Genomic DNA, 25993 nt, shown 5'->3' on the forward strand with positions numbered 1-25993 from the left:
TGGCCAAAAAGAAAAAAATATATAACACATCAGAAAACGATCTCTTGATTTTGCCCCCCTCTTGCTCCTAGTGGAGTATTTCCCATGTTAGTTAATGACAACTCCATCCTGCTGCAGCTCAGGTTAAAAAACTGCAGGTCAGCCAGGACTCCTATTTTTTGTGCCCCATAACTGATGTCACAGCCAATCCTGGTGTCTTGACTTTCAACAACCAGTTCAGGAGTTCCCATCGTGGCGCAGTGGAAACAAATCCGACTAGGAACCATGAGGTTTCGGGTTTGATCCCTGGCTTCGATCAGTGGGTCAAGGATCCAGCATCGCTGTGAGCTGTGGTATAGGTCGCAGACGCGGCTTGGATCCTGCATTGCTGTGGCTGTGGTGTAGGCTGGCAGCTGTAGCTCCGATTAGACCCCTAACCTGGGAACCTCCACAGGCCATGGGTGTGGCCCTAAGAAGCAAAAAAAAAAAAAAAAGACAAAAACCAATTCAAAATCAAACCTCAGCCCCCCACCAACACCACTTCCTCTTTTATCACCTTGGTCTGACCCTCTCTCATCACTTCCTGGACCCTGTCCACTGGCTTTTCTGCTTCCACTTTCCCCCCTACAGTTTGTTCTCTCTCCACACAGAGCAGCCAGATTATTTATTCTAAAATATAATGCATATAATGTGATTCCCCTACTTAAAATCTTTGTATGGTGCCCCATAGTTCTTAGAATTGAAAACCAAACATCTGGAGTTCCCTTCGTGGCTCGGTGGTTAACGAACCCCACTAGCATCCATGAGGACTCGAGTTCGATCCCTGGCCTCCATCAGTGGGTTAAGGATCCGGCGCTGCCGTGAGCTGTGGGGTAGATCGCAGACACGGCTTGGATCCCTCGTTGCTGTGGCTGTGGCTGTGATGTAGGCCGGCCACTGTGGCTCTGATTAGACCCCTAGCCTGGGAACTTCCATATGCCGTGGGTGCGGCCCTAAAAAGCAAAAAAAAAAAAAAAAAAAAACGAAAAGTTCTGATGAAAGACTGTTCTTGACTGTTGCAAGGGCAGTGATATCCTTGCTATGTTCTTTGCTTTGCTCCTGGTGGCATGCCCCTAGTAGCCACTCAATAAACCTTTTTCAAATGAACAAATGTGGAGGATTTGAGGACAGGATACGTGATACAGAATTTGGGATAAGGTGATAAAGGCATTTTGTGTTAAACATCTTTGCTCAAACATCTTCCCAAGGAGGCCTTCCTTGACCCCGCTATTTAAAAATGTTACCTGTCCCCACTTTGTTCTATTTTTTCCAGTAACATTTAGCAGTTATCACATATATATTGTATTTATATATGTATTTAATTGTATATTCACATGTGAACATAGACTATACACAATGTATTTAATATGACATTTATTGATTTATTTTGTGTCTTTTGGGGGCCACACCCACGGTATATGGAAGTTCCCAGGCTAGCGGTCGAATGAGAGCTGTAAGCCACCAGCGTAGCCACAGCCACAGCCACACGGGATCCGAGCCGTCGCCAAGGCCGGATCCTTAGCCCACTAAGTGAGGCCAAGGGTGGAACCGGTATCCTCATGGATACTAGCCTGGTTGAGTACTGCTGAGCCACAACCGGAACTCCTATAAGACATTTACAGATGTAAATTATTTACCTATTGACACTATCATGTTATGTAAACTATGTAAACTTTATATGTCCACTTTATTTTATATAATTTACATTATAGTCACATGTTTTTAATATAATTGTAATTTATTTATTACATTTACGGTTTGTATCTCTCGCTAGTGTGTCAGCTCCGTGAGGGCAAGGAAGAATCCCTAGCACCTGGCCCACAGCTTGAGCTTCATAAATGTCAAATGAAAGAACTCCTTGGGCTACCCGAGCCTCAGTTTTCCCATCTGTAGAATGGGTGTGCCTTTCCCTGTGTTCTGATCCCCTTTCCTATGTCCTCTGCAGAGCACAGGTCCGGCAATTCCACAGCCCTAGTTTACATTTTCCCAGGGGCGCGGATGCTCACCACGTGCACCGGCCACCGGCCCGACCCGGACTACCATCCCCAGCATGCCTAGCGCGTTCGGAAAGTACCACAACCCTCAGGGGTGTCTGGGTCTGACATGGGCGCCGACGGCGCAGAAGCAGGGGCAGCCTCCCCTCTGGCTAAGTATCTGTGGTACGTTCCAAACCGGGGGCCCTCCAAGGCCCCGCGCTTCCGAGCTCCGCGCAAACTCTGGCTCTTCTTGAACGGCGGAGGTGGTTTGCTCTTCCGTTGCCCCGTGGCTTCGGCTCCTCTCCAGCAGGAAGGCGAGGCTTCCGCCCGGCGCAGGGGGTGAGCTGGAGCACGGTACCCCCAGCCTCCTGGACAGCAGTAGTTAAGGGAGGGGGCTCAATTTCGGGGATCCCCGAATGGGCATATTTGGGGGCTCTGGGCCCGGGGTGGCATTTAGAGGTGGCTTTTTTGAGGGAACCTTTAGCAAGGGGCGTTTAGGGACTCCAGGGTGGGATTGGGGAGTTTGTTTTAAGGAGCTTCCCTTGGAAGCCGGGTTTATATATCCCTCGGAGGCAGGCTTTATATATCCCTTGGAGACAGGGTTTGGGGGATGTTTGGGGAGACCTTTAGGGTCCGTGTATGAGTGCTCTGTCTACGGGGCAGGATTTGGTGTGCTTCGCAAGGGTGGAGGCAAAGTTTGAGGTTCCTGAACTCAAGGCGGAATTTGGGGAGGGCTCGTTTCAGGAAAGGTCCTGATGACAGGGGGAACGTTCGGGACCGACGTGGCATGTGGAGTTATCCGTGGCCTTTGTGACCTCTAGTTCTATTATGATGTCTCACCGCGTTTGGGTATTAGGGGCGGGGAGACTGGGCAAGTTGGGGCCCTCGCTTTTTTTTTAGGAAGAGGAGCCCCTCGCTCAGGCTGTGGAAGAGACGCCGGTAGGCTCTCCCCGAGGGGTCAGGGTGCCACCGGGCCTTGGTGGGCCGTGGCTTTTTTCCTCATTCATGAGGAGGTGGGCTGTCGAGGAAGCCCGTTTTTGCCCCTTTCACACCTGGTCCGATGGAAGTATCAGCTTGTGAATTTTTCACGAAGGGGAGGATCGGTGTGCTGTAGGGGCGTTCTGCAGCCTGCCCGGCAAGTTAGATCTCATTGATTAAGCGTAAAGGTGAGTAGGGCCCGGAGTTTTCTGTGGCTTTTCCAGGGGCGTAGCTTTTACGGCTTCATCTGCATGATCCGCTGTTAGCTTTCCCTTAGAGGTTTCAGGACTGAAGTTTTGCATCTTGCGTCCGGGACGAGGCCTCCCGCATTGTTCATTCCTTATTGCCCAGTAACCCCAGAATTATCAACAAAGGCTGTAGATGCCAATCTCATTGATCCACGCCAGCTGGTGTGATCTTTGGCAAGTTGTTCTGTGAGCCTGAAAAAAATGAGTCTGAGCATAATGATGATCAGATTAGTTTACACTCATTCGGCATTTTATTAGCCCATTTAATCCCCACAACAATCCCAGGAGGTAGGTTATTATCATCCCGTTTTATAGATGAGGAAACTGGGACACCAGGAGGCCAAGTAGTTTGCCTGCGGTTACTCCCCGTCTGTGAGTGGCTGGGCCAGGATTCTAAATCCAGTTAGTCTAGTTCCAGAGTTTGTAGTCTTAATCAAATGTCCGAATGTCTCTCTCCCACCCATCCAATTTAATGGTGCTACTACTGTGGATGGTCATATAGCACCCTGTGCCAGACACTGTTCTGAGCCCTTTCTACATATGTATTCATTTAAACTCCGTCGCAAGGTAGGTGACTGCTGCTCTCATTTTATGAGCAGGGAAACAGTGGCCCAGAGAAATGAGGTGTCTGGCCCTAAGTCCCACAGCTAGGCATCAGTGGGTGGAAATGATTTTTGTGAGGGTTTAAGAACTCTCTAAGGAGGTCGCTTTTGAACTGAGACCTGAAGGACAAGAAGGAACTGATTTCCTGCTCTGCATTCCTGAGTCCAGTGGCACAGTGCATGGAAGGGACGCATCACAGGAACCCTCACATAGAAGGCCATCAGTTAATGTGATCTATTATTACTATTGGATGGAAATGTATAGCGCGCTTATTGTGTGCTGGGGCTTTGGTATACAGTTGTATCTCTGGTGACCAGGTAGTCTATCCTAGCTATTTAAGTATCTAATGCTTAAAAAATTTGGCAGTACCCTGTACCAGCACTGTTCTGAGCTCATTCCATTGTTCATATTCTCTGGTTTCCATTGGAACACATTTTGCCTTTATAAGGTAGTTGGGTTCTGGAGTTCCTGTCGCGGCTCAGTGGTTAACGAATCTGACTAGGAACCATGAGGTGTGGGTTCAATCCCTGGCCTTGCTCAGTGGGTTAAGGATCCGGCGTTGCCAAGCGAGATGTGGTGTAGGTTGCAGACATGGCTCGGATCTCACATTGCTGTGTGCAGGCTGGCAGCTACAGCTCCGATTAGACCCCTAGCCTGGGAACCTCCATATGCCACAGGAGCAGCCCTAGAAAAGGCAAAAAAAAGACAATAAATAAATAAATAAATAAATAAGGTAGTTGGGTTCTATAACTCTCCCCATCTTACAGTTGTAGAAACTGAGGCACCTGCCAGAGGCATGTAGTAAATCTGGGTTTGGTTGGACCAAGGCAGCCTTGGTTCACGTGCAGTTAGTTAAGGGTAGGGAGGAGGCAGCTACACTTCCCCTGGGTTTCCCCTGTGGCTTTGCAGCATCTTTCATTATTCATGAACAGGAAGGAGGGACCATGTTGCCTTGGCTGGAGTACCATCATCCCTCCTTGCTGCACGGGGCTGTTTCTGTCCATCCAGCCTCCTGCATAATTCATGAGTAACTGGGTGGGACCTTTCTTGACCTCTCTGCGTTTCCAGGTTGGGCCGCAGGCAGCATCATCATTCATTATTCATTAGCCGAGGGTGGGGGGGCAGTGTGTTGCAGGCAGCATCATCATTCATTATTCATTAGCCGAGGGTGGGGGGGCAGTGTGTTTTCCCTTTGTTAGCCCTATTTCCCCGCTTACAGGGTTTTAGACGGAGCAATAGGCGGACCTGTCTTTTGTTCTTGCCCACAGGGCCTCATGCATTATTCATGATAAGATGTGGCCTCCGTCTCCTTGGCTTCCGGGCTGCAGCAAGGTCATTCATTATTCATGAGCATTGGGGTGTGGCTTCCATGTTTTAACATTGGCTTTCTGGTTCCAGGGTGTTAGTCAACCAGCCACCCGGCCTCATGCATAATTCATGATCAGGAAGTGTGGCCTTGCTGTCCTTTCTTGGTTTCCACAGTAGCCTGGCCGTTACAAGGTATTCATTATTCACGTTCCATGGGCGTGGCCTCTGTGTAGTTTTACCTGTTTTCCTAGTTACTGCTACCGTAGCCACCAGGTGGAGCTATTCCCCTTTGAATGCATCACAGACAGTAGGAGACCTTCATACATGATTCATGAGTGGGCGCGGCCTGCCTGCATCCGGGTTTCTGGGGGGTGGGGCCCAAGGTTTTGTTCCGGCCTCAGGCTCAGCGGCCGCCATCTTGTGTCGGCGGCGGAGGTGAAGGAGGTGGCGGCGGGGACGATCACAGCCACTACGGCCGGGGGAGGAGAAGGCGGCGGCGGCGGCGATTCTAGGCGGCCCAGGCGGCGGGGAGGAGGAGGAGGAGAAGGAGGAGGGTGGCTGCCGGGCTTGGCTTCGGCTCCTAGAGGAGTTGGCGGCGGCGCGACCCGGGGAACCGGCATTGGTAACAAACGGCCTTTCTCAGCGCCTTGGCCGGGGCAGGGGTTTCGGGAAGCAGTGGAGGGTCCAGGGCCGGCGCTGGGCCAAGCTGATGTCGGGGCGGGCCGTGATGACTCGTACCCTCGGGAACGGTGGAGAGAAGGTGGGGGGGTAGGTTTTGGGGCGGGGCCGACATTTCCCATCCAGGACCAGCCCAGTCCCCCGGGGCTCCAAAATCGGACGTTAGGATCCAGACCCCCCAGGATCTCCTTTTGGAGATTCTGGCCAGTATTCCTAGTCAGGGACCTGATCCCATCCTGAGCCTTGCATCGCAGATCGGAACTTCCCCCTATCAGCAATAGAGACTTAGAGGATCGGCGTTCCTGGTCAAAGCCTCCTCTCAGTGTACGTTGTTAAAGACCTTCTCCGGAATCTCTCTTCAGACACTCCTAGTCCCCCAGTATTTGCCCTCGCAGCTTCCAAGAAGGGCCAGGCCTTCGGGAGGGTCCATTTGGCTTCATTTCTGAGTCCTCTCTAGCATCTTTCTTGAGAACCTTCCCTCCAATCGCCTCATCTGCCCTCAGAGCTTGCAAGGGGGTCTAGACCCTGTGAAAGGCCCTTTGGGCTTGGCCTCCATGTCAGATATCCCTCCTCCACATGTCAGGTCTCCCAACCCCACCCGGCGCTGGAGCATCCTCCCTGCAGAAACCCTTCCAGGCCAGCATTTCTACTTGGAGGTCCCCCTCACTGTTCCCCTTTAGAGACTCCTTGAATTCCTCAAATCTGCCCTTAGGGCCTTCTTCCGCCTGAAGAGAATGCTCACTTTTTTTTATGGTGCCGGTGTTCTCTTCAGGGACTACCCCTCGCAGGCCTCAGCCTCTCTCCCATCAGACAACCTTAACCCTCAGTACCTTCCCTCAGAGCCTCCCAGGGAACCAGACACCAGAGAGAAACTGTTTGGACACATAATCCTCCATCAGAGAGTCTTTCTGCCAGCAACAGCCCTTGCAGACTCTGTTGGCCCTTGGCCCTCTCCATCAGAGACTTGCCTGTCACACCCCACCCTTCACTCAATCTCTGCCTTCAAAAGCCAGCCAGGGTTCCAGCTTCTCTCAGATCCCCTAAACCTCACACAAGGCTTAAGACTCCGCCCTCAGAGCCTTTTGAGATCCCAGCACCTTCAGTTAGGCTCTCAGCTTCCCAGGACCCCAACCTCATTGTCAGTTCTCTCTTCCCACAACAGGCCCAGTTGTCCTCCATCAGAGGAGAAACCCCCCTTCGCAGCATCTACCCTCAGCACCTCCGTTGGGGTTCCCCCATAATTGGGTAGAGAACGCATACCCAACTTGGGGACCTAGCCAGTATCTGCTTACTGAACTTTTTAGGGCCAGCGCTGTCTGGGCTCAATCTCCCCTTTCCACTCCTCAGAGCAGCTGCAGTATCTGGCGTGTACCAATCAGAGATCAGCACAAGGCCCTTGTGCTCCGTTAGAAATCCCTCTCCAGCCCTACCCTGAATCTCAGCAACCACCCTCTTAACCTCCTGGGATTCTGACATCAGTGTCGAGATACCTTTCCCCTGTAAGTCTCTTGTTATCTTTAGTCAAAGATTTCCCTTTGCCACCAGCAGAGACCCCCCCCCAGGGCCCCAGCATCCTCCTGTTGGAGAACACCCTCCTTCCAGACCCCAGCATCTTCCCGCAGCCTTCTTGGGGCCCCACAACCTCCCACCCATTCCTTCTGCAGTCCTGGGGGCCTCCAGTGCAATTTCCCAGCTTTCGGAAAAGCTCCTTTTCCAAGGACCCAAATGTGAGTCTTAACAACCTTGCCTGGCCCCGCCCCTCCTGCCCCCCTTCTCCACGGCTTCTAATAGTCCCTTTCCCATCTCCCTCTGAGCCTCTGTGGGCTCAGACAACCACCTCCCGACTCCTCTCTTTTATTCCCAGGGACTTCTCAGTTAATCCCTCCCAGGGGGCTTGACAGGCCCCAGCATCCTGTGCACTAGCTTCTCTCCATCCTGATAACCTGACCCTGCGCCTCCCCTCTCAGGCCTGCTCCAGGACTCCTGCCTCAAACCTTCTTCTCTGGTTTGGGTGCTAGAGAATGCTCAGGCCTCAAAAATCACCAGTTGGGAGACCTCAGGCAAGTTCGGAGATTCTCTGAGCCCCAGTTCAACTTTCCTGAACGGTTGATGGTATACGTACTCTGACTGGATCCTTGAGCATAGGTTGCGAGGAAAGGTATTGATTTTAGACTGGGGGTGGAGGATCATTTAGCTCCTCTTTGGGGTTTCTGCCCCAGACCCCTTCTTGTTGCCTTGAGACTGGTCTCTTCCAAAGCTCTGTCGTTGAAGTCCACTCTCAGACCACCAACCAAAACCTGCTTCGACTCTCACTGGCCAGCACTAGGGCTCCAGATGCAAAAGGTCCAGAGAGCAAAGATCTCTCTGGCCCAGGTCATCTCTGATTTCAGGAGCAGGGAGATGGTGTGTCCTAAGCCACCGAACCAGAGACCAGGCAAAGAGATAGCTGAGTAGTGGAGGTCTCTGCAGGTATCAGGTGGCTGAGCTCTGACCCAAACCTTTGACTTCGTTACCCTCCTTAGCGGCCCCTTGAAGGTAGTTCTGTTTTCTGTTTGCCCCTGCTTTGAGGGGGAAAATGGGGCTCATGGGAAATGAGCTCCCTACTCCGGGTCAGGAGGTCAAGAAGTGGAAAAATAAGATTGACTTCTGTCTCACTACTGACTCACCAAGCCTCTTCTACCTAGCTTGGTTCTTGGCATGCCCAGCAGTTCAGCTGGGCGACCTGGGCCCTAGCCAGCCTCCGGCCTCCTGGGTCCCCCTCCCGCACCCCTCATCTCTTAGGCCTGCAAGCTGGGCCCTGAGCTGGATCCGGACTCTGTTCCCCCACGAGGCATTTGGCCAACAGTCCTTCAGCTGCATAACTCTGGGCAAGTGACTCGAGTTCCCTGAGCCATTGTTTTCTCTGTGATGTGGGTATAAGGTTATCTGGTTCGTGGGCATTGTTAGGATTAGACAAAGCCCTTTATTCCCTGATTGACGGGTCGTAAGCTCTTGGTAGGTGGTGGGGAGCTCCTGTCGTCTTGCTCTTGCTTACTGCCGCTAGCATGTGACAGGTGCCCAGATGGAGATACTTGCTGTGTTTGGGTGCAGGAACGTGGAGGCTTAGAGGAGCATTGGGGGTGAGGGGGACGGATTGGGGGGTCCTGTCCTCTCCAGTGACTAGATCGCGTCCCCCCCACCCTTCCGGAGCAGGCTGTGTTGTGCTGTCTCTGGGTCCCCGGTCCTTGTGAGCTCAGGTGTTCCCCTTTGTCGGGCGAGGTCGCTCGGCCTTGCCGGCCCCGGGTCAGGACCCCTGAGGGGATGAAACTCCCTAACTCGGAGGCAGCCTGGGCTTCAGGGCCAGCGGATTCTGGTGCAGTCCCAGCTTGGCCACTCTCTTTGTGGGAACCTCAGTCAAGTCGCTGGGCATCCCTGAGTGACTTTTTTCCCTCCGGTGTGGGTTGGGGATGTTACTGCCAGTGGTCCCAGCGGCCCCGGGGCTGGCCTGAGGATGGAGTGCTTAGTTTGACATCTGGCACAGGGCCGACTCCTCATCAATATTCATTTATCTTTGTTATTGACCTGTTGGAGGGACTCTCCACCCAGACAAGGCTTGGGCGGTGTGTTTTCTCTCTCCCTGCGACCTCTCTTCCTGGCCCTGGGTCTTTTCCCCTCCCAGAGCTGGGGTTGGTGGGGAAGGGGGTTGGACTTTGTAAACCTCTTCTTCTTGAGCCCCTCTGGGGACTGAGTTCTCGGCAAAGTAGCTCATGCCATCGTGTCCCCCTGCTGGCTGTCCAAGCTGCGTTTCCCTCTCGGACCCCTGTTGCTGGGGCTAAGGGAGAGGAGAATGGCTGCTTACTCTTGCCCACCTGCTCTGTGCCAGGCTCTCTGGTCTGTGTTATATCTTGTCACCTCAACAGCTGCGTGGGGTAGGTAAGTGGTCCTGTCCGCCCTGCCCCCCCCCCCCCGGGGGGGGTTGTGCAGGCCAGGGAACAGAGCCCGTCGGAGTTAAGTGATAACTTCTGAGGAGTGGCAGGGTCTGACCTGAATCTCTGTCCTGCGTCTGAGTGCCCCCAACCCTAGGACGTGCTTCTTGTCCCTCCTTTTCCCCCCACAGGCTTGGAGTCTCTCCCTCATTATGCTGGGCTGGGGAGGAAGGCGCATGGCCTGGGGGTCAGCAGCAGGGATTGCAAGCCAGACCACCTGGGTTCAGATCTTAGCCCTGCCAGCTGTGTGACCCTGGGCAAGTCCCCTCACCTCTCTGTCCCTGTCTCCTCGTCTGTAAAATGGGGACATGGGCCCGTCCATCTTCCCTTTCCCCGCAGTCACCACTAACCAGCAGGCACACCCATGTGCCCCCTGCTCACCTCTAACCTCTGTCCCCTCCAGATGTCCAGCTCGCCGCTGTCCAAGAAACGTCGCGTGTCCGGGCCTGATCCAAAGCCGGGTTCTAACTGTTCCCCTGCCCACTCCGTGTTGTCCGAAGTGCCCTCGGTGCCAACCAACGTGAGTGTCTTCCTCATGGAGACGGCAGGCGGGGCGCTGGTTGGGAAGGTCTTCAGTGTCGCTGTCCTTCTGTCACCCTGCCCTCTTCCTGCACGTTTCCCGGCACCTGTTCCTCTCCTCCATCCCTAGGGAATGGCGAAGAACGGCAGTGAAGCAGACATAGATGAGGGCCTTTACTCCCGGCAGCTGTAAGTGGGGCCGGGGTTGGCCTGTGAGGTGGGCGAGGGCGCTGAGCAGGTGGCTCAGGAGGGCCGGGCCCCGACTTGAGACGCCCCCTCACCTGGCAGGTATGTGTTGGGCCATGAGGCAATGAAGCGGCTGCAGACCTCCAGCGTACTGGTATCAGGCTTGCGGGGCCTGGGTGTGGAGATTGCCAAGAATATCATCCTTGGTGGGGTCAAGGCCGTCACCCTGCATGACCAGGGCACTGCCCAGTGGGCAGACCTCTCCTCCCAGGTATCTCCTCCCAGCCCCCTTCTCCTCCGCTGAGGCGCCCCCCCGACCCCGGTTCCTACAGCCAGCTCTCTCATTCCCTCACTGCCCTCTGCAGTTCTACCTGCGGGAGGAGGACATCGGCAAAAACCGGGCTGAGGTCTCCCAGCCCCGCCTCGCTGAGCTCAACAGCTACGTGCCTGTCAGCGCCTACACCGGGCCACTCGTGGAGGACTTCCTCAGTGGCTTCCAGGTACCTTGGCCCACCGCCCCGCCTCCCCCCCGGTTTTCGCAGAGCCCATCTCCGGTTTGTTCATCTGACGAGTAATTAATGGGGCCAGCCTGTGTGCCAGGTCTCATGCTGCGCCTGCAGCTCGGGGATGCGGGCAGGCTTCACACTCTGGACCTGGCTTTTCAGGGGTGTGAGGGGGAGATGTGAGCCGGCCAGCAGTCCAGCGTGACGGTTTCATGTGCAAACTGGACCCAGATGGCCTTGACGCGCGTCTCCAGTTGCGCTCGTGTGGCCCTGGGCAGGTCGCTGAACCTCCCGTGCCTGCCTCTTGTCTGTCTGTAGACACGAGAGTGGTAGTAACGCCGACCTCCTCGAGATTCTCTGAGGGCTGAGCACTCAGCATGGCAGCTGGCACGTGATAAAGGGCCACCTGGTTGGTTGGCTGTTCAACACTCTGGGCCAGAAAGAGGAGCTGAGATTCTGCCCTGGGGTGTCCCAGTGAGCCCTGATGTCGCAGCGGGTGTTCACCCTGTTGGGAATGGGTGGGCCTTCGGGCAGAGAGCAAAGTCCCAAGGATCCTGGCTTGAGCAGGTGTTGTGTTGAGAATCGGGAGCAAATGGGTGTGGTAGGAGTGAGCTCAGACTTTGGCTGAGGCCAGAGTTTTGCTTCTGTGTCTCGCAGGGCATGGCAGGGCTGTAGGCAGGCGGCACTGGGTGTTGGCAGATGCGGGTGTCAGCTGTTCTCCAGACTCTGTCCTACCAGCTGCCCCTTTACCTGGCCTGCTGTAGTCTAGGGATTCACATTTCCCCTCATCCAGTGCCCCCCTGGGCTGGATCTGACACCCAGTAGATACTTCGTAGTTGGGCAAGAGCAGAGCTGGCAAAGCCTCCAGGCCTCCCTGAGCTCTCCCACCAGGCTTCGTCCGGTGCCGGGCCCTGGCCTGAACCGCCACCTCTCCGCAGGTGGTGGTCCTCACCAACACCCCCCTGGAGGACCAGCTGCGTGTGGGGGAGTTCTGTCACAGCCGTGGCATCAAGCTGGTGGTGGCAGACACGCGGGGCCTGTTTGGGTGAGTGCCTCCAACCTTTTCGCCTGCCCCCTGCCGTGCCCGGGTCAAGACCCCCCAGCTCTCACTGTCCTCAGCCCCCTTAGCACCTCGGGGTTTGGATGCTGCGGATTTACCTCTACCCATGCAGCGGGAGCGCCGTCCGAGTCCCAGCAGTGATGGGCTGAACCTGCTCTGCAAAGTTGCCTCATCTGGAGGGACCCATGGGGTCCCTGTGCACATGGGACTCCAGCACCAGCCCTGTTGCCTCCCTCCACAGGCAGCTCTTCTGCGACTTTGGAGAGGAAATGATCCTCACAGATTCCAACGGGGAGCAGCCGCTCAGTGCCATGGTTTCTATGGTCACCAAGGTGAGAAGACCAGCCTCAAGGGGTCCTGGCAGGCGGATGGGTGGCAGCAGGCCTTCCTGTCTGCTCCTGGTGCTCTGGGCCTGCCTCTGAGGCACTGCTCCTTTTAACCAGGACAACCCCGGTGTGGTTACCTGCCTGGATGAGGCCCGACATGGCTTCGAGAGTGGCGACTTTGTCTCCTTTTCGGAAGTACAGGGCATGATTGAACTCAACGGAAGTCAGCCCATGGAGATCAAAGTCCTGGGTGAGCTAGGGCCGTGGGGAATCAGGAGATGGAGGAGGTGTCTCCTTGGGCTCTGCGTGAGGGGCGACACATCCTGGGGTCCACGCAGAACGAGGGACATAGGCGAGAGGTGCTGTCTCACGTTTGAGCGGTTTTACGAGTCAGCCTCTGGTATCTGCATGGAGAGGGGAAAGGTCTCTGGTATTTGAACCACGCAGATCAGAGGATCTGAGCTGATTTGCATGGGGAGCAGGGAACATCTTCCTGTGTGGACCTGGGGTCAGGGACCCGGGGTCCCATGGCTCTGTGCCGGGTTGGGGACAGAGGGGAGATGGTTTTTGATGTTCAGCTGGAGCCCAGGCTGGAGAGGAGATGGCTCCTAAGGTCTGGGCTGGGTCAGGGAAGGATTCTTCCTCACCCTGTGGGTGCTGTGGGTTTTCGGGAGGGTGGGTAACCTGGTAGCTTCCCTGTCTACCCTAGGTCCTTACACCTTTAGCATTTGTGACACCTCCGGCTTCTCCGACTACATCCGTGGAGGCATCGTCAGCCAGGTCAAAGTACCTAAAAAGATCAGCTTTGTGAGTGTGGGGAGTGGTGGGCTGGGGGGCGGGGGCTGGGCATCTCCGGGTTCTCCACTCTTCGGGTTCTGATGCCCTGCCTCCCACAGAAATCCTTGCTGGCCTCCCTGGCAGAGCCTGACTTTGTGATGACAGACTTCGCCAAGTATTCCCGCCCCGCGCAGCTGCACATTGGCTTCCAGGCCCTGCACCAGTTCTGTGCTCAGCACGGCCGGCCCCCTCGGCCCCGCAATGAGGTGGGGAGGTGGGCGAGCCAGATGACCTTGGCACGGAAGGCCCCCCGTGCCTCTCTGCCCGCGCCAGGGGCCTGACAGGTGTGCTCTTGGTTCCTTCTGCCCCACCAGGAGGATGCAACAGAACTGGTGACCTTAGCACGGGCCGTGAATGCTCGAGCCCTGCCAGCAGTGCAGCAGGACAGCCTGGACGAGGACCTCATCCGGAAGCTGGCATACGTGGCTGCTGGGGATCTGGCACCCATCAACGCCTTCATTGGGGGCCTGGCTGCCCAGGAAGTCATGAAGGTCAGCGCCGGCAGAGAAGGCTTCGGGTGGGCCAGGCACCTCCCCGAGTCCGTCGCTTGTTCGTCTGCGTCAGACCCCAGTTAACCACTGACCCCTTCCCCTCTCCTGCCCGATCCCCAGGCCTGCTCCGGGAAGTTTATGCCCATCATGCAGTGGCTCTACTTTGATGCCCTGGAGTGTCTCCCGGAGGACAAAGAGGCCCTCACAGAGGACAAGTGCCTCCCAGTATGTGAGGAGGGCCCCTGGGGAAGGTGTCACGGGGGGTGGGGTGGAGGGGCATTGCTGGCGAGGCCCCTCTCCGACCCTTCTCCCTTTGTGTTCCTCAGCGCCAGAACCGTTTCGATGGGCAGGTGGCTGTCTTCGGCTCGGACCTGCAGGAGAAGTTGGGCAAGCAGAAGTACTTCCTGGTGAGTGATTGGGTCCCTTGGACACCCACTCCCTTCATCGCCCCGGCCTCTGGCCACCTCTGTCTCCTGAGGGAGGGTCTCTTGGTTCTCGGGTCTCCCCTCACGTGATCTTTTCCGTTTTAGCTTGAGGGAAAGCCTGGTGCGTCCGTCTGTATTTCCCATCTGGTGCCTCCTCCCTCAGATGACTGGGCTATTTCTCCTAGCCCTGGCACTTGAGGCTGCGGCACCAGACCCTTGTCCCCTCCCTTGCCGTCCACGGGGAGGGAGCGTGAGGAGGGGTGGGAGACTTCACGCTGACCCGCACCACCCCGACTGGCCTCCGTGTCCCTTCTCGCTGTCTTCTAGGTGGGCGCAGGGGCCATTGGCTGTGAACTGCTCAAGAACTTCGCCATGATTGGGCTGGGCTGCGGGGAGGGCGGAGAAATTGTCGTCACAGACATGGACACCATCGAGAAGTCAAATCTGAACAGACAGTTTCTGTTCCGGCCCTGGGACGTCACAGTGAGTGCGCTGGGGGCGGAGGTGGGACTCTGCCATTTTTGGTGTCCGTCTCGTCTTCTGTTCCCGTTCTTCCTAGAGAGGGGGCTTTACCGCCTTTTTCTTTCCTTCAGCTCTTTCCCTCAGTTTTTCTCTGTCATTCACTCAACAAACATTAAGTGCCCTTCTGTTGAATCTCTGCGTTCTCCTTTTTTTTTTTTTTCTTTTCCCTTGACCTCTTATCACTGCTGGTGGGGACAGTGTGTTGGGGGCGCCAAGTTCAGTGATTCCCTAGGAGGACTCACAGGACTTGGCATATGGATATACTCACGGCTATGGTTTCTTCCAGCAAAGGGATGCATAACAGGCCTGGCAGACGGGCATGGCTCGTGGGGCAAAGTCTGGGGGAGACCAGGCACAAGTCTCCAAGACTGCTCTCCCAGTGGAGTCGCGCAGGACACGCTCAATTCCCGCAGTAGCGTGCTGCACCAGCACATGTGAAGTGTTGTCAACCAGGGAAGCTTGTTAGAGACTCAGCACGCAGGGTTTTTTACCCTGGGCTGGTCATGTAGGCAGCCTCTGCTGGGCACGCACCCAAATTCCAGACTCCCAGAAGGAGAGCAGGAGTTGAGCCTAAACCACCTCATTTGCATGAGCGATCTAGGCACCAGGAGCCGCCCTTCTCAGGCAGGGAATGGCCGGCACCCCTCCAAATCCAAGTTCCCAGGCGCCAGCCAGGGGCCAGCCCGGCCCGCAGGCCTTTCCTAGGAGAGCGCCTGTGCTCGGTTCACTCTTCTTTGCACAGATAGAAGCTGGGTTATGTGGGGACCTAGCTGGGCAGCCTTTGGTAGGGGACAGTGTCACCGTTGCTGGCCCAGGGTTCCCCTTTGGTGCATTCATTTATTCACCAAGTGGTTACTGAGGTACATGCTGTTCTAGGTTCTTGCAATACACGAGAAGCAAAGATTCTCGTGGGGGCAGTGGGCACAGACAGTAAGCAGGAAACGGTACAGCAGCGAGGTTTAGAGTTAACGTCCGTGATAAGTGCTGTGCAGAGGAAACAACAAAAACAAGATAAGGGCAGCGGGCAGGCCAGGGAGATTGGTTTGCAGTTTTGATTACAGTGGTTAAGGAAGGGCTCACTTCTGCTGACTTGGCGGGTGGGAGGGAGGAGAACCCCTCCTGGGGAAGAGTGCTCCAGGCCAGATCCTGAGGTGGGGGGTAGTGGGAGATGAGCCAAGGGAAACGGGGGGCCAACGTACTTCACCTTCAGTGGAGGTGGGAGCCCGGGGGACAATTTTGAGCAGAGGAGGGGCATGACCCGACTTGGATTTGGAAAGCATCCTGCTTGTCTGCGTGCTAAGATTCTCTTTTCTTTCGGGGGCGGGGGGGATGTCCCCTAGGTCCTGGTTGCCTTTAACTGAAAGAACAATAGGTGTCGGGTGGGGCAGAAGAACAGATGGCTGGCCTCTGGTCTCCAGTCCGTGTCTGTCCGCTTCTTCCCTTCGCCCTTCGCCCCTGCCATATCCCTCGGAGCCCCGGCCGTGTGGTACTGCCACCGACTGTCTCCTGCCGCATCCGGGAGCCTCCTGAACTCAGGGCCTGGTTCTTCTCAGTGTCAACGAAGTCCGCCTTCCGGAGGACAGCTCTGTAGAGGTTCACCGGGTGCAGGCACGAATAGCTGAGCTCTCTTCCCCTGTCCCCCCACCCCCTGCAGAAGTTAAAGTCTGACACGGCTGCTGCAGCTGTGCGCCAGATGAATCCGCACATCCGAGTGACAAGCCACCAGAACCGTGTGGGCCCTGACACCGAGCGCATCTATGACGACGATTTCTTCCAAAACCTGGATGGCGTGGCCAATGCCCTGGATAACGTGGATGCTCGTGAGTTTGGAGGCAGATGAGGAGGTCAAGGGCCAGGTTGCTTGCACGCGTGCGTGTGTGCGTGCGTTTGAATGTGTGTGCGTGTGCGTGTGTTGGAGGTGCCTGTTTCCTGATGTTTCTCGGCCAGCACTCGCAGTGTGTTGTGACCCCACCCGCCAGGCATGTACATGGACCGCCGCTGTGTGTACTACCGTAAGCCACTGCTGGAGTCGGGCACGCTGGGCACCAAGGGCAACGTGCAGGTGGTGATCCCCTTCCTGACAGAATCGTACAGCTCCAGCCAGGACCCGCCTGAGAAGTCCATCCCCATCTGCACACTGAAGAACTTCCCCAATGCCATCGAGCACACCCTGCAGGTGATCGGCGGTGGGCAGAGAGGGCAGGGAGCAGGCACCTGGGCTGTTTCTCTAAACCTTCCTCTCTCGCTTCCCATCTTGCAGCCTAGGTTCCTAGAATGATTCCTTCCTTCTTCTTCTTGTTTGTTTTTGTTTTACTTGTACTCTGGAGATGTTTCAGCATTGAGACGAATAGAAAGAAGGGTACGGGGAACACTCAAACGTGAACATTAGAGTCGGTTTTTTCTTGTTTTGCTAAAGTATGTCACGGACATCACGGTGCTTCACTCCTTGCTCCCCTCTATCAGGGTCTCAGGCTCAGCACTGTTGACCATGGGGGCATCCCAAGCACTGTAGCATGTTCAGCAACACCCCTAGCTTCTACCCACTAGGTGCCAATGGCAGCCCCTTCCATTCGTGGCAACGAAAAATGTCCTCAGACATTGCCCGATGTCCCCTGGGGGCATGATCTCTCGCGGCTGAGGACTGTCGCTGTCTAACCAAGACACCACTTCCATGCTGAACAAAGTTAGTGGTGACTTCTTACTGTCTCTCCTGGATATTTGTTTGTCTCTTACACTCAGTCCATATTCAGGTTTCCCCCACCGGTGCTCAAATGGGGTTTAAAAGCTGATTTTCTGGGATGATTTTGTCAATACAATGCCTATACCTACAGAATACAGGGCAGTGCACATATTCTTTGGCCGAGTTTTCTTTTACAGAGCGAATATAACTAGGTCATCCAGCTCCCAGGCCTCGACCAGAACCTAAGGATGACCCTTGTGCTGTCGGCTGACTCTCAGTATGGTCTTCGAGAGCAAACCACTCAGTGTGTTTAGTAGAAGTACGGGGGTGGGAACAGAATAGAGAGGGGAAAACAACATTTCCTCTGTCATTTTCTCTGCCAACCCTGCCGTTCCAGACCGGGTGTGTATCTATTTGGGCACCCACCACAGTCTCCCTAGGTCCTGTGGGACCTTGGGCCTGGCCTCGCCACGCCTCAGATGCTTCCTCTGAGAAATGGAGGTGACCACCTCACCCCGGGCTGTTTGTACAGCGCTTGGCGTTTACTATGTATCTGATGCTGTATCAGACAAACTTTGAATACATACATAGTTGCAACTCATGAGGTAGCTCTGGCTGTAACAGGATCTGTTTCCGGAAAGGAGGGCACAGGTTCCTGGAATCACAAAGCTGGATACGTGTGCCAGAGCTGGATTTGAACCTAGACCTCTTAGCAGCTAACTCCCTCGGATGCCTGCAAGTTTGCTGTCTTAGGAGTTCTCAGAGGGCGGAGCCTCTGTCCAGTTGGCTGCTGAGTTCTCGGGGCCTGCATAGGGATTGTTCTTAGTTTTGGTCTGAATTTTCTTTTTCCTTTTTATTTTCCCCCCTCTTTTTTTTTTTTTTTCTCTCTCTCTCTCTCTCTTTTTTAAGATATCTATAACTGCATTTTTCTTTTTTATTGTGGCATGACATACCTCGAGTAAGGTACATAGATCCCAATTTTTTTTCCCCACATTCCCTAGTGTAACCACTGTCCTGATCAAGTTCATTGGTTTTAAATTGAGGTGCCGGGGGTAGGTGGGAAAGGTGGGGAGCAGGGGCTTCCCTTCTTCCAGAGCAGCTGTGTTCTTCCTCTTTGATTTGTCCACTGAGGGTCTTTCTGATGCCCCTGGAAGCCCATGTCGGCAAGCGTCGTCCCCTGTAATCTGTTTGCTCTGTGTGCAGTGGGCTCGAGACGAGTTCGAAGGCCTCTTCAAGCAGCCGGCAGAGAACGTCAACCAATACCTCACGTGAGTAACCAGATGCCCTCGCCCCCTCGCCCCCTGCCCATCAGCCAAGGCATCCTGTCTGCTCTCCTCACCACCGTCACACCCAGCACTGGGCACACTTCTCAAGTGAATCAGTGAATGCTTGGGCCTCATTCCATCGGGGGGTCAGGACTAGCTTTCCGTGGAGAAAGTGGTGTTGCCCCAGAGGCCACTCCTGGGGCCGCCATGTAATTCTGCCCCTTTGATCCCTCCCATTCCCGACAGAGACCCCAAGTTTGTGGAGCGGACCCTGCGGCTGGCAGGCACCCAACCCCTGGAGGTGCTGGAGGCCGTGCAGCGCAGCCTGGTGCTGCAGCGGCCACAGACCTGGGCTGACTGCGTGACCTGGGCCTGCCACCACTGGCACACCCAGTACTCGAACAACATCCGGCAGCTGCTGCACAATTTCCCTCCCGACCAGGTAAGGCCCACTTGCCAGGTCCATTTGGCAGAGTGCTTTTTCCCGAAACGAGCCTGCTGTGAGCTCTCCACGTGGTTCCTGTGGGTCCTTAGTCCAGCGGTGGCAGGTGCCCCAAGGCCTGGGGAGCTCAGAAGAGTGATTAAACCTGATCTGCTTCTGCTGTTCCCTTTCCTTTGAGGAAGAGACTTCCTTCCCATTTCCCTTACCTGTGGTATGGGCTGACCCATACCTGCCTCCCAGAGTCACAGGGGAGACATTTCGCAGTTCAGAGCTCAGCAGTCAGCGCGGGTTCAAATCCTAGCTCCATTTGCACTTGGGCAAGTCACATAGCTTCTCTCTGCACTTCTGTTTCCTCGCAGTAAAGGAGAGATGATGATAATCTACCTCGTGGGGGTTCTTGTGAGGATACCCCGGTATTTACTAATATTAAGTTAGTACAGTGCCTGGCAGTCCATGCGAGTTTCTTCACTGGCTGTGTGTTTTGCACAGAGTGAGTGCCAGGAGTCTTGTCACTGAGGCCCCTGGTTCAGTGTGGCCCCTATAGGACCCTACGTACTGGGTCATTCGTGATTGGTTCCAGCCCCCTGCGTGTGCCCGGCCAGGGCTAGTGAGTCAGGGCACATCCAGGGCCAAGGTGAGAAGTTAGGATGGTTAAGAGAGGCCTCCCGTCTCAGGTCCTGCTCCTCAAAAATCTCCTTCCTTAGCTCACAAGCTCGGGAGCTCCGTTCTGGTCTGGGCCCAAACGCTGTCCACACCCGCTCACCTTTGATGTCAACAACGTGAGTCTCCAACTTGGGGGCTCCCGGGGTCAGGTGAAGGGAGGGTGGGGGGCAGGTGGCCGAGACTCCCCGGGCGAGGGCTGACCAGTGGGCGTGCTCACCCTTCCGGGCCCTGCCTCCTCCCAGCCCCTGCATCTGGACTATGTGATGGCTGCCGCCAACCTGTTCGCCCAGACCTACGGGCTGACGGGCTCTCAGGACCGAGCTGCCGTGGCCACGCTCCTACAGTCTGTGCACGTCCCTGAGTTCACCCCCAAGTCTGGTGTCAAGATCCACGTCTCTGACCAGGAGCTGCAGAGTGCCAACGCCTCTGTGGGTGAGGATGTTCGGCCATTCGGCCAGGGGTCACCGCCCCCACTTGTCCCCCGTCCCCCGTCTTCTGCCCCTGGCACTGCTCTGCGACCCCTGGCCTGAGGCTTCCCCACACCTTCCTTCGAGCCTCCTTTCCCCTGAAGTGAGGAGGGTCGGGGGGCTTCAATTCTGTCCCTCACTCCCACCTCCCGCTCCCCACTCTCTGGCCTTCAGGAGAGCTAGCTGTGTGTTTCTCTTGCTCTGTGTGTGTTTGCCTTGGCAAGAGCAGCTTTCCTCTGTTCCTCCGTGATCTGGTCATCTGGAGGGTGTGCTTTCCACCAGTGGCCTTGCTCCCTTGACATCGGCCCCCATCGCCCCACCCCCGCGTTCCTCCGTGTGCGACTTCACTGTGGTCCTGCCCTCCGCCTAGCTTTCCTCACCTCCCTCTCCGTGTCTCCACCCCAGTTTCCCATCTCTCGCCATCTCTTTCCTCCAGCTCATGCTGTGTGTCGAGGGTAGAGGGCCAGTTCGTGACCCTTAGGCTTTGCAGGCCATGTAGTGTCCGCAGCCCATCACCTCTGCAGTTGAGGCACAAAAGCAGCCATACGCAACATGTAAACAAAGGAACGGGGCTGTTTTCCAATATGATTTTTTATAAGACAGGCAGCAGACCGAATCTGGCTTATTGGGCCGTAGGTTGCTGATAACTGGTCTGTGTATTTATCTCCCTGGCTTCCTTTCCCTGCCTCTCGCCTTCTCTCAATAACGCGTCTGTACCTGCGTAACTCCTTCCACACTTGCCTTCCATCCCCCCCCATCCTCCTCTCCGTGTATCTTCTCCCCATCCCCATCTTCCTTCCCCAGTGTCTGCCCCTCCTGTTCCTCTCTGTGTGTTTCTGCCACTTCTTTTCCTCCACGTTTGCTCCGCCTTTCTCCTCCTATACGGGCACGTGTGTGTATCTGTGTGTAATGTTTATCAAGCAGATACAGTGGATACGATGCATGTAAACTCTGTATATGTATACAGTCTATATAGGGTACATATAAGATGCGTCTGTCACGTATATAAAGTCTTTTCTCACCTGTCTCGCCCTCCGTATATGTCCTTCTTCTCCACTTCTCATATCTTCTGTCCTCCCGTATCTTTCCTCCATATCCACATCTACATATTTCTGCCAGTTTCCCCTCCATACGCCCTTTCCTCCTGTATCCTCCATGTCTCCCCACCTCCCTCTACTCTATTCACCCGGAGATCTGGGTCTCTCTGTCACCCCTTTGTCCTACTGTCTTCATTTCAGTTCCTTAGGGTCTCTAAAGATGCCTCTCTTGATAGCCCCCTTCCCCCACCCCCCCATCTTCAGGTTTGCTCTCCATTGTCACGCCCCACCTCTCCCCCCTACCCGGCCTCCCCCCCCACCCCACCCCCGCCCTCCGGGATGTCACCCCTTTTCAAATCCTTTATCAGCCTAAACACTTTACCCCACCTGGGCTCCTGTTTCTACCTGAGACCCCGGCCTGGGATCTACAGGGTTGATGGTATCCCTTTCTTCCTGCAGATGACAGCCGTCTGGAAGAGCTCAAGGCCACACTGCCCAGTCCAGAGAAGCTCTCTGGGTTCAAGATGTACCCCATTGACTTTGAGAAGGTGCTGGGTGGGGGCCCTGGGTAGGCGGGGGGCTGAGCTAATAGATTAGCACAGACGGGCAGGACAGAGCAGGTCTCTGGGGGTCTGGCAGCCCCAGGCCTTTGTGGGATTGGATCACGGGCTTCCTACGCGGCCCTGAACAGATAGGTGTTCCCAGTCAGGCCTTCGCGATCCGAGAGCCCAGCAGGTAACTGCAGGGAGGATCCTTGTGTCCCCAGAGGCCAGGAATCCTCATCCTGCTCTGGTCCTCTCCTTATTGTCTCCCCCTCCTCCTCTCGTAACCTGTCACTCATAAAAGGATGATGACAGCAACTTCCACATGGATTTCATCGTGGCTGCATCCAACCTCCGGGCAGAGAACTATGACATTCCCCCTGCAGACCGGCACAAGGTGAGGCGAATCTCGACCTGGCGTCCCGCCCCCTCCCAGGCTGGAGTTGCCCACATCCCGTCCCTTCTGTAGACTCCGAGCCTCTTCTCCCCTAACTTCCATCTTCTTGATCCCTTTGTGCCTCACAGAGCAAGCTGATCGCAGGGAAGATCATCCCGGCCATTGCCACGACCACGGCTGCCGTGGTTGGCCTTGTGTGTTTAGAGCTGTATAAGGTGGTGCAGGGGCACCGACAGCTTGACTCCTACAAGAATGGTTTCCTCAACTTGGCCCTACCCTTCTTCGGCTTCTCTGAACCCCTTGCGGCACCCCGTCACCAGGTAAGGGCTTGCTTCGGGGGAAGTGGATTTGTGGGCAGGGCATTTCTCTGTAGGGCTGGTTCCAGGTTGCTTCATAGCCTGTCAGCAGGAGAGGGTTTCTGTCCGTGTGTACCCGTTCCTTTTGTGTACCCCCTTGTTCACTCATGACCTCGTATTTTTCAGTACCTTCTATGTGCTAAGGGTCTGATTCTGTCTGTGGAAGCCCTCAGAAAAGATATTTGAATGTTAAGTTATGATTAATAACTGCACAATCACAGCACCCAATGTTTATTGGTTGCTTACTCTGCTAAGTGATTCTTTTCCCCCTTTTTTAAAAGTTTTATTGCAGTGTAGTTGATGGACAATGGTGTGGTAGTCTCTGGTGCAGCGGAGTGATTCAGTCATACACATACACACATCCATTCTTTTTCGGGTTCTGCTGTGGGCTCTGACTTGCTTCATTCATTCATTCACTCAAATATTTATTGAGGACCTACTGTATGCTAGGTACTCTTATGGGTGTTTGGGCTTTATTCCCGAAATAGACTAACGCAGTAAATGATTTTGGAACTCCAAAAAAGATCAGGATAAGGAGGACTTGAAAGTACCAGGGCAGCAGGGAGATGAGTCTGAGATTTAAAACGTGGGATGGTCAGGGACGGCCCAGCAGAGAAGATGACGTGAGTCCAGACTTGGAGGGGTGAGGAGACAGGCCATGCCGGCTTTGTGGGGAGGGTGTTCCGGCCGGGGGGCTGGTGTCTGGGGTACTGAGGTAGGAGTGTGCCTGGCACGTCTGAGGCAGAAGAGGTTGTTGGAGTGGAGTGAGTGAGAGGATGAGATGATGAGATGGAGATGAGGGGGAAGAGAAGAGGATTCTGGCAACCTAAGGCCTTGTCTCCATTCTCGCGAGGGTTTCAATGCCTCCTTGGGGTGAGCTGGAAGCCACGAGGAAATTTTGGACAAAAGCGGCTTGCGATCTGACTTATTTAGCATGTCTGCGTGAGTGGAGGGGGAGAGTGACGGGGCTGGACGCTGGCGGCCCCCAGCCCACTGGCCTGCTCCTTGTCCCGCAGTACTATAACCAAGAGTGGACGTTGTGGGATCGCTTTGAGGTGCAGGGGCTGCAGCCTAACGGTGAGGAGATGACCCTCAAACAGTTCCTTGACTACTTCAAGGTGAGGCCCCTTTCTCACTCCCACCCTCCCCGGGGGGGCGGCAGAGCGTGCCGGTGACTGGCTGGCCTGTCCGCCCCCGTGACACTGCTGTCCTCCTTCCCCCTCGCTGCAGACAGAGCATAAGCTGGAGATCACCATGCTGTCCCAGGGCGTGTCTATGCTCTACTCCTTCTTCATGCCAGCCGCCAAGCTCAAGGAACGGTTGGATCAGCCGTGAGTTGGGTGTGGGGGGGTCTCATCTTGAAGCTGTCCGCCTTGTTTCCCTGCCCTCCAGCTCCCCTGCTGCCAGCCACCTGCCCCTCCGCACTTACTTTTTGTCCCCCTGACCCTTTGCTCCCCCGCCCATAGGATGACAGAGATCGTAAGCCGTGTGTCGAAGCGAAAGCTGGGCCGCCATGTGCGGGCGCTGGTGCTTGAGCTGTGCTGCAACGACGAGAGCGGCGAGGACGTCGAGGTCCCCTATGTACGATACACCATCCGCTGACCCCTGTCCCCTGAGGCTGACTCCAGCCCCCTCCTCCAGACCTCTCCCAGCCCAGGGCCTCTGGCAGCCAAGCCTGGTGTTCCCTCCTCAGCCCCCGACCTGAACCCCTCTTGCCGCCGCTTCCTACCTTGTTTGGAACCTGAATCCTAATAAAGAATTATTAACCCAGACGTGGCACACCCTGCTGGTTCCAGGGAAAGAAGGGACTTCCTGGAGCTGCCTGGTTCGGATGCTACCTCAAAGGGCTCAGCCTCGCCCCACTGCCAGGTTCCTGGGCAGGTAAAATGTGGGAATTGCCGTATCTTCCTCCTCCCCTCCCTGCTTAGGAAGAAATGGAGGCGCTGGTGAGGCCCTCGAGAGCAGATTCCTAGGTCCCCGCGACTTCCCTTGAGCCGGGTTCAAATTCCACCTTCTCCGTCTCTGGCTCCTCACTCCCTGCCGTATTGATTTTGAGAGATAGTAAATAGGAGCGTTTGAGCAAATCCTTTAGCTCCTCTAACTTTGTCCCCAACTCGGAAGAGGAACGTTATGGCAACTGGGGGGCCAGGACTTGGTCAGTGTGGCTTATGGCCTTGGGGCAGGTCCCTTCCCACCTGGATAAAAGCACTCAGATCCTGGACAAGCCTTTTATCATCAAGGTTCCCAGTGCCAAGAATTCCCTTCTGCGGGGCAGTGGGGGGGGGGGTGGGCCTCAGCAGCTCTGCTGGACCAAAGAATGCCAGTGTTTGGGCATACTTTGCAGTTTTGATGAAAATATGTGGCTGAGAATATCTGTAGAGGAAAAGCCCGTTTCCTGTCCCTTGGGCCTGGTCGGCCTATCCTGAGGCCTCCCACCTTCGAGCAGAGAGAGCCTGCTGTGGGTTGTTAATTGCTTAGAGCAGGCTTACCACAAGCCCCAGGAGGACTGCAGAGCTGCCCACACTCCTTCCTTGGTCTTGGCCGAGCACTCCAGACAGTTGAAAGCACCACCTGGTGCCCGGGGATGCCACTCATACCTCCGTCCCTCACTCAGCCAGACTCTAGCTTCTCCCATTTAGAAACAGACCCCCTCATTCCTTCACTCAAACCTGAGGATTGGGACTCGCACAGCCTGGCCTGACCCTGACCTGATAGCCATCACAGGCTGTCCCCACATGTGTTGCCTCCTGGGTCAGTTCCAGATCCCAAGCACAGGGGTACGCCCTTGCCCACCTTCCTCATGGCTTTTTTTTTTTTTTTTTTCCTTGGCTCGCGCTGCTCGGGTGACCTCATCCTTCCATACTTTTCTTTGCGTTCCCCACCGGGACATGAGGGACTGAAGTGCTTTACCTCTGGCATCCATTTAATGGCGATGCTAGCTCTCTAGGTCAACTGGAGAGGTCTTCCCACTGCGGGTCCTTTTTCCACTATTGCTGCTCTAGATTATGCCAAACACTGCCCCTCTCCCCACTGTTTACACTGTTACAGCGTCTGAGGCCTGCACACAAACTTGATTCCTCTGCCTCTTTTCTCCACTATCCCAGGGCCTTTCATGGGTGCTTTAGACCTTGTTCCCTGTATCTCCTCCATTACACCTGACTCTCCAAGGCACTGCTGTCCCTTTCTTCAGCACCACAGCTCCTAGATCCCCTTGCTACCTAATTCGCGCAAGGTATAAGAACAGCTTCATCAAGAACCCACGATTCCTGATTGCATCTTAGTTACCCGCCCATGCCATTTTATTTCTCTGTCATGTTTATAACACCAGCAAGATAGGAGACCAGGGCTCAGTGGGCAGGGGTTGGGTCTCTGCAATGAGCTCCATGCATCCAGCAGGCACAAAGGACAGGGCGGGACAAGGTTTCCTCGAACTATTTACCATCAGGCACTCAACAAACATTTGTTGAGCGCGTACTATGTGCCAGGCACTATTATAGGTGT

General features: G+C 55.3%; 1 protein-coding gene across 5 annotated transcripts; it reads left to right on the top strand.

Annotated features, from left to right (window-relative positions):
• UBA1 (ubiquitin like modifier activating enzyme 1) lies at positions 2172–24264 on the top strand. Of its 5 annotated transcripts, none has more exons than XM_021080356.1 (27): positions 2236–2333; positions 5222–5323; positions 10178–10294; positions 10424–10482; positions 10582–10750; positions 10845–10979; positions 11921–12027; positions 12284–12374; positions 12486–12618; positions 13078–13175; positions 13265–13411; positions 13520–13696; positions 13817–13921; positions 14023–14103; positions 14449–14604; positions 16298–16463; positions 16623–16819; positions 18527–18591; positions 18835–19030; positions 19735–19809; positions 19936–20125; positions 21657–21745; positions 22044–22136; positions 22265–22456; positions 23509–23610; positions 23723–23823; positions 23959–24262. In XM_021080356.1, exons 3-27 carry the CDS (start codon positions 10178–10180, stop codon positions 24092–24094), a joined length of 3177 nt encoding a protein of 1058 aa, XP_020936015.1. In that variant the 5' UTR covers positions 2236–2333; positions 5222–5323; the 3' UTR covers positions 24095–24262. The 5 variants fall into 5 exon arrangements, with proteins under 5 accessions (XP_020936013.1, XP_020936015.1, XP_013846320.2 ...); XM_021080355.1 differs by lacking the exons at positions 2236–2333; positions 5222–5323 and adding exons at positions 5635–5753; positions 9906–10031; XM_021080354.1 differs by lacking the exon at positions 5222–5323 and having other exon boundaries at positions 2172–2333; positions 23959–24264.

The sequence above is a fragment of the Sus scrofa genome, chromosome X (assembly GCF_000003025.6).
Source record: "Sus scrofa isolate TJ Tabasco breed Duroc chromosome X, Sscrofa11.1, whole genome shotgun sequence".
In the NCBI taxonomy this organism is placed as follows: domain Eukaryota; kingdom Metazoa; phylum Chordata; class Mammalia; order Artiodactyla; family Suidae; genus Sus; species Sus scrofa.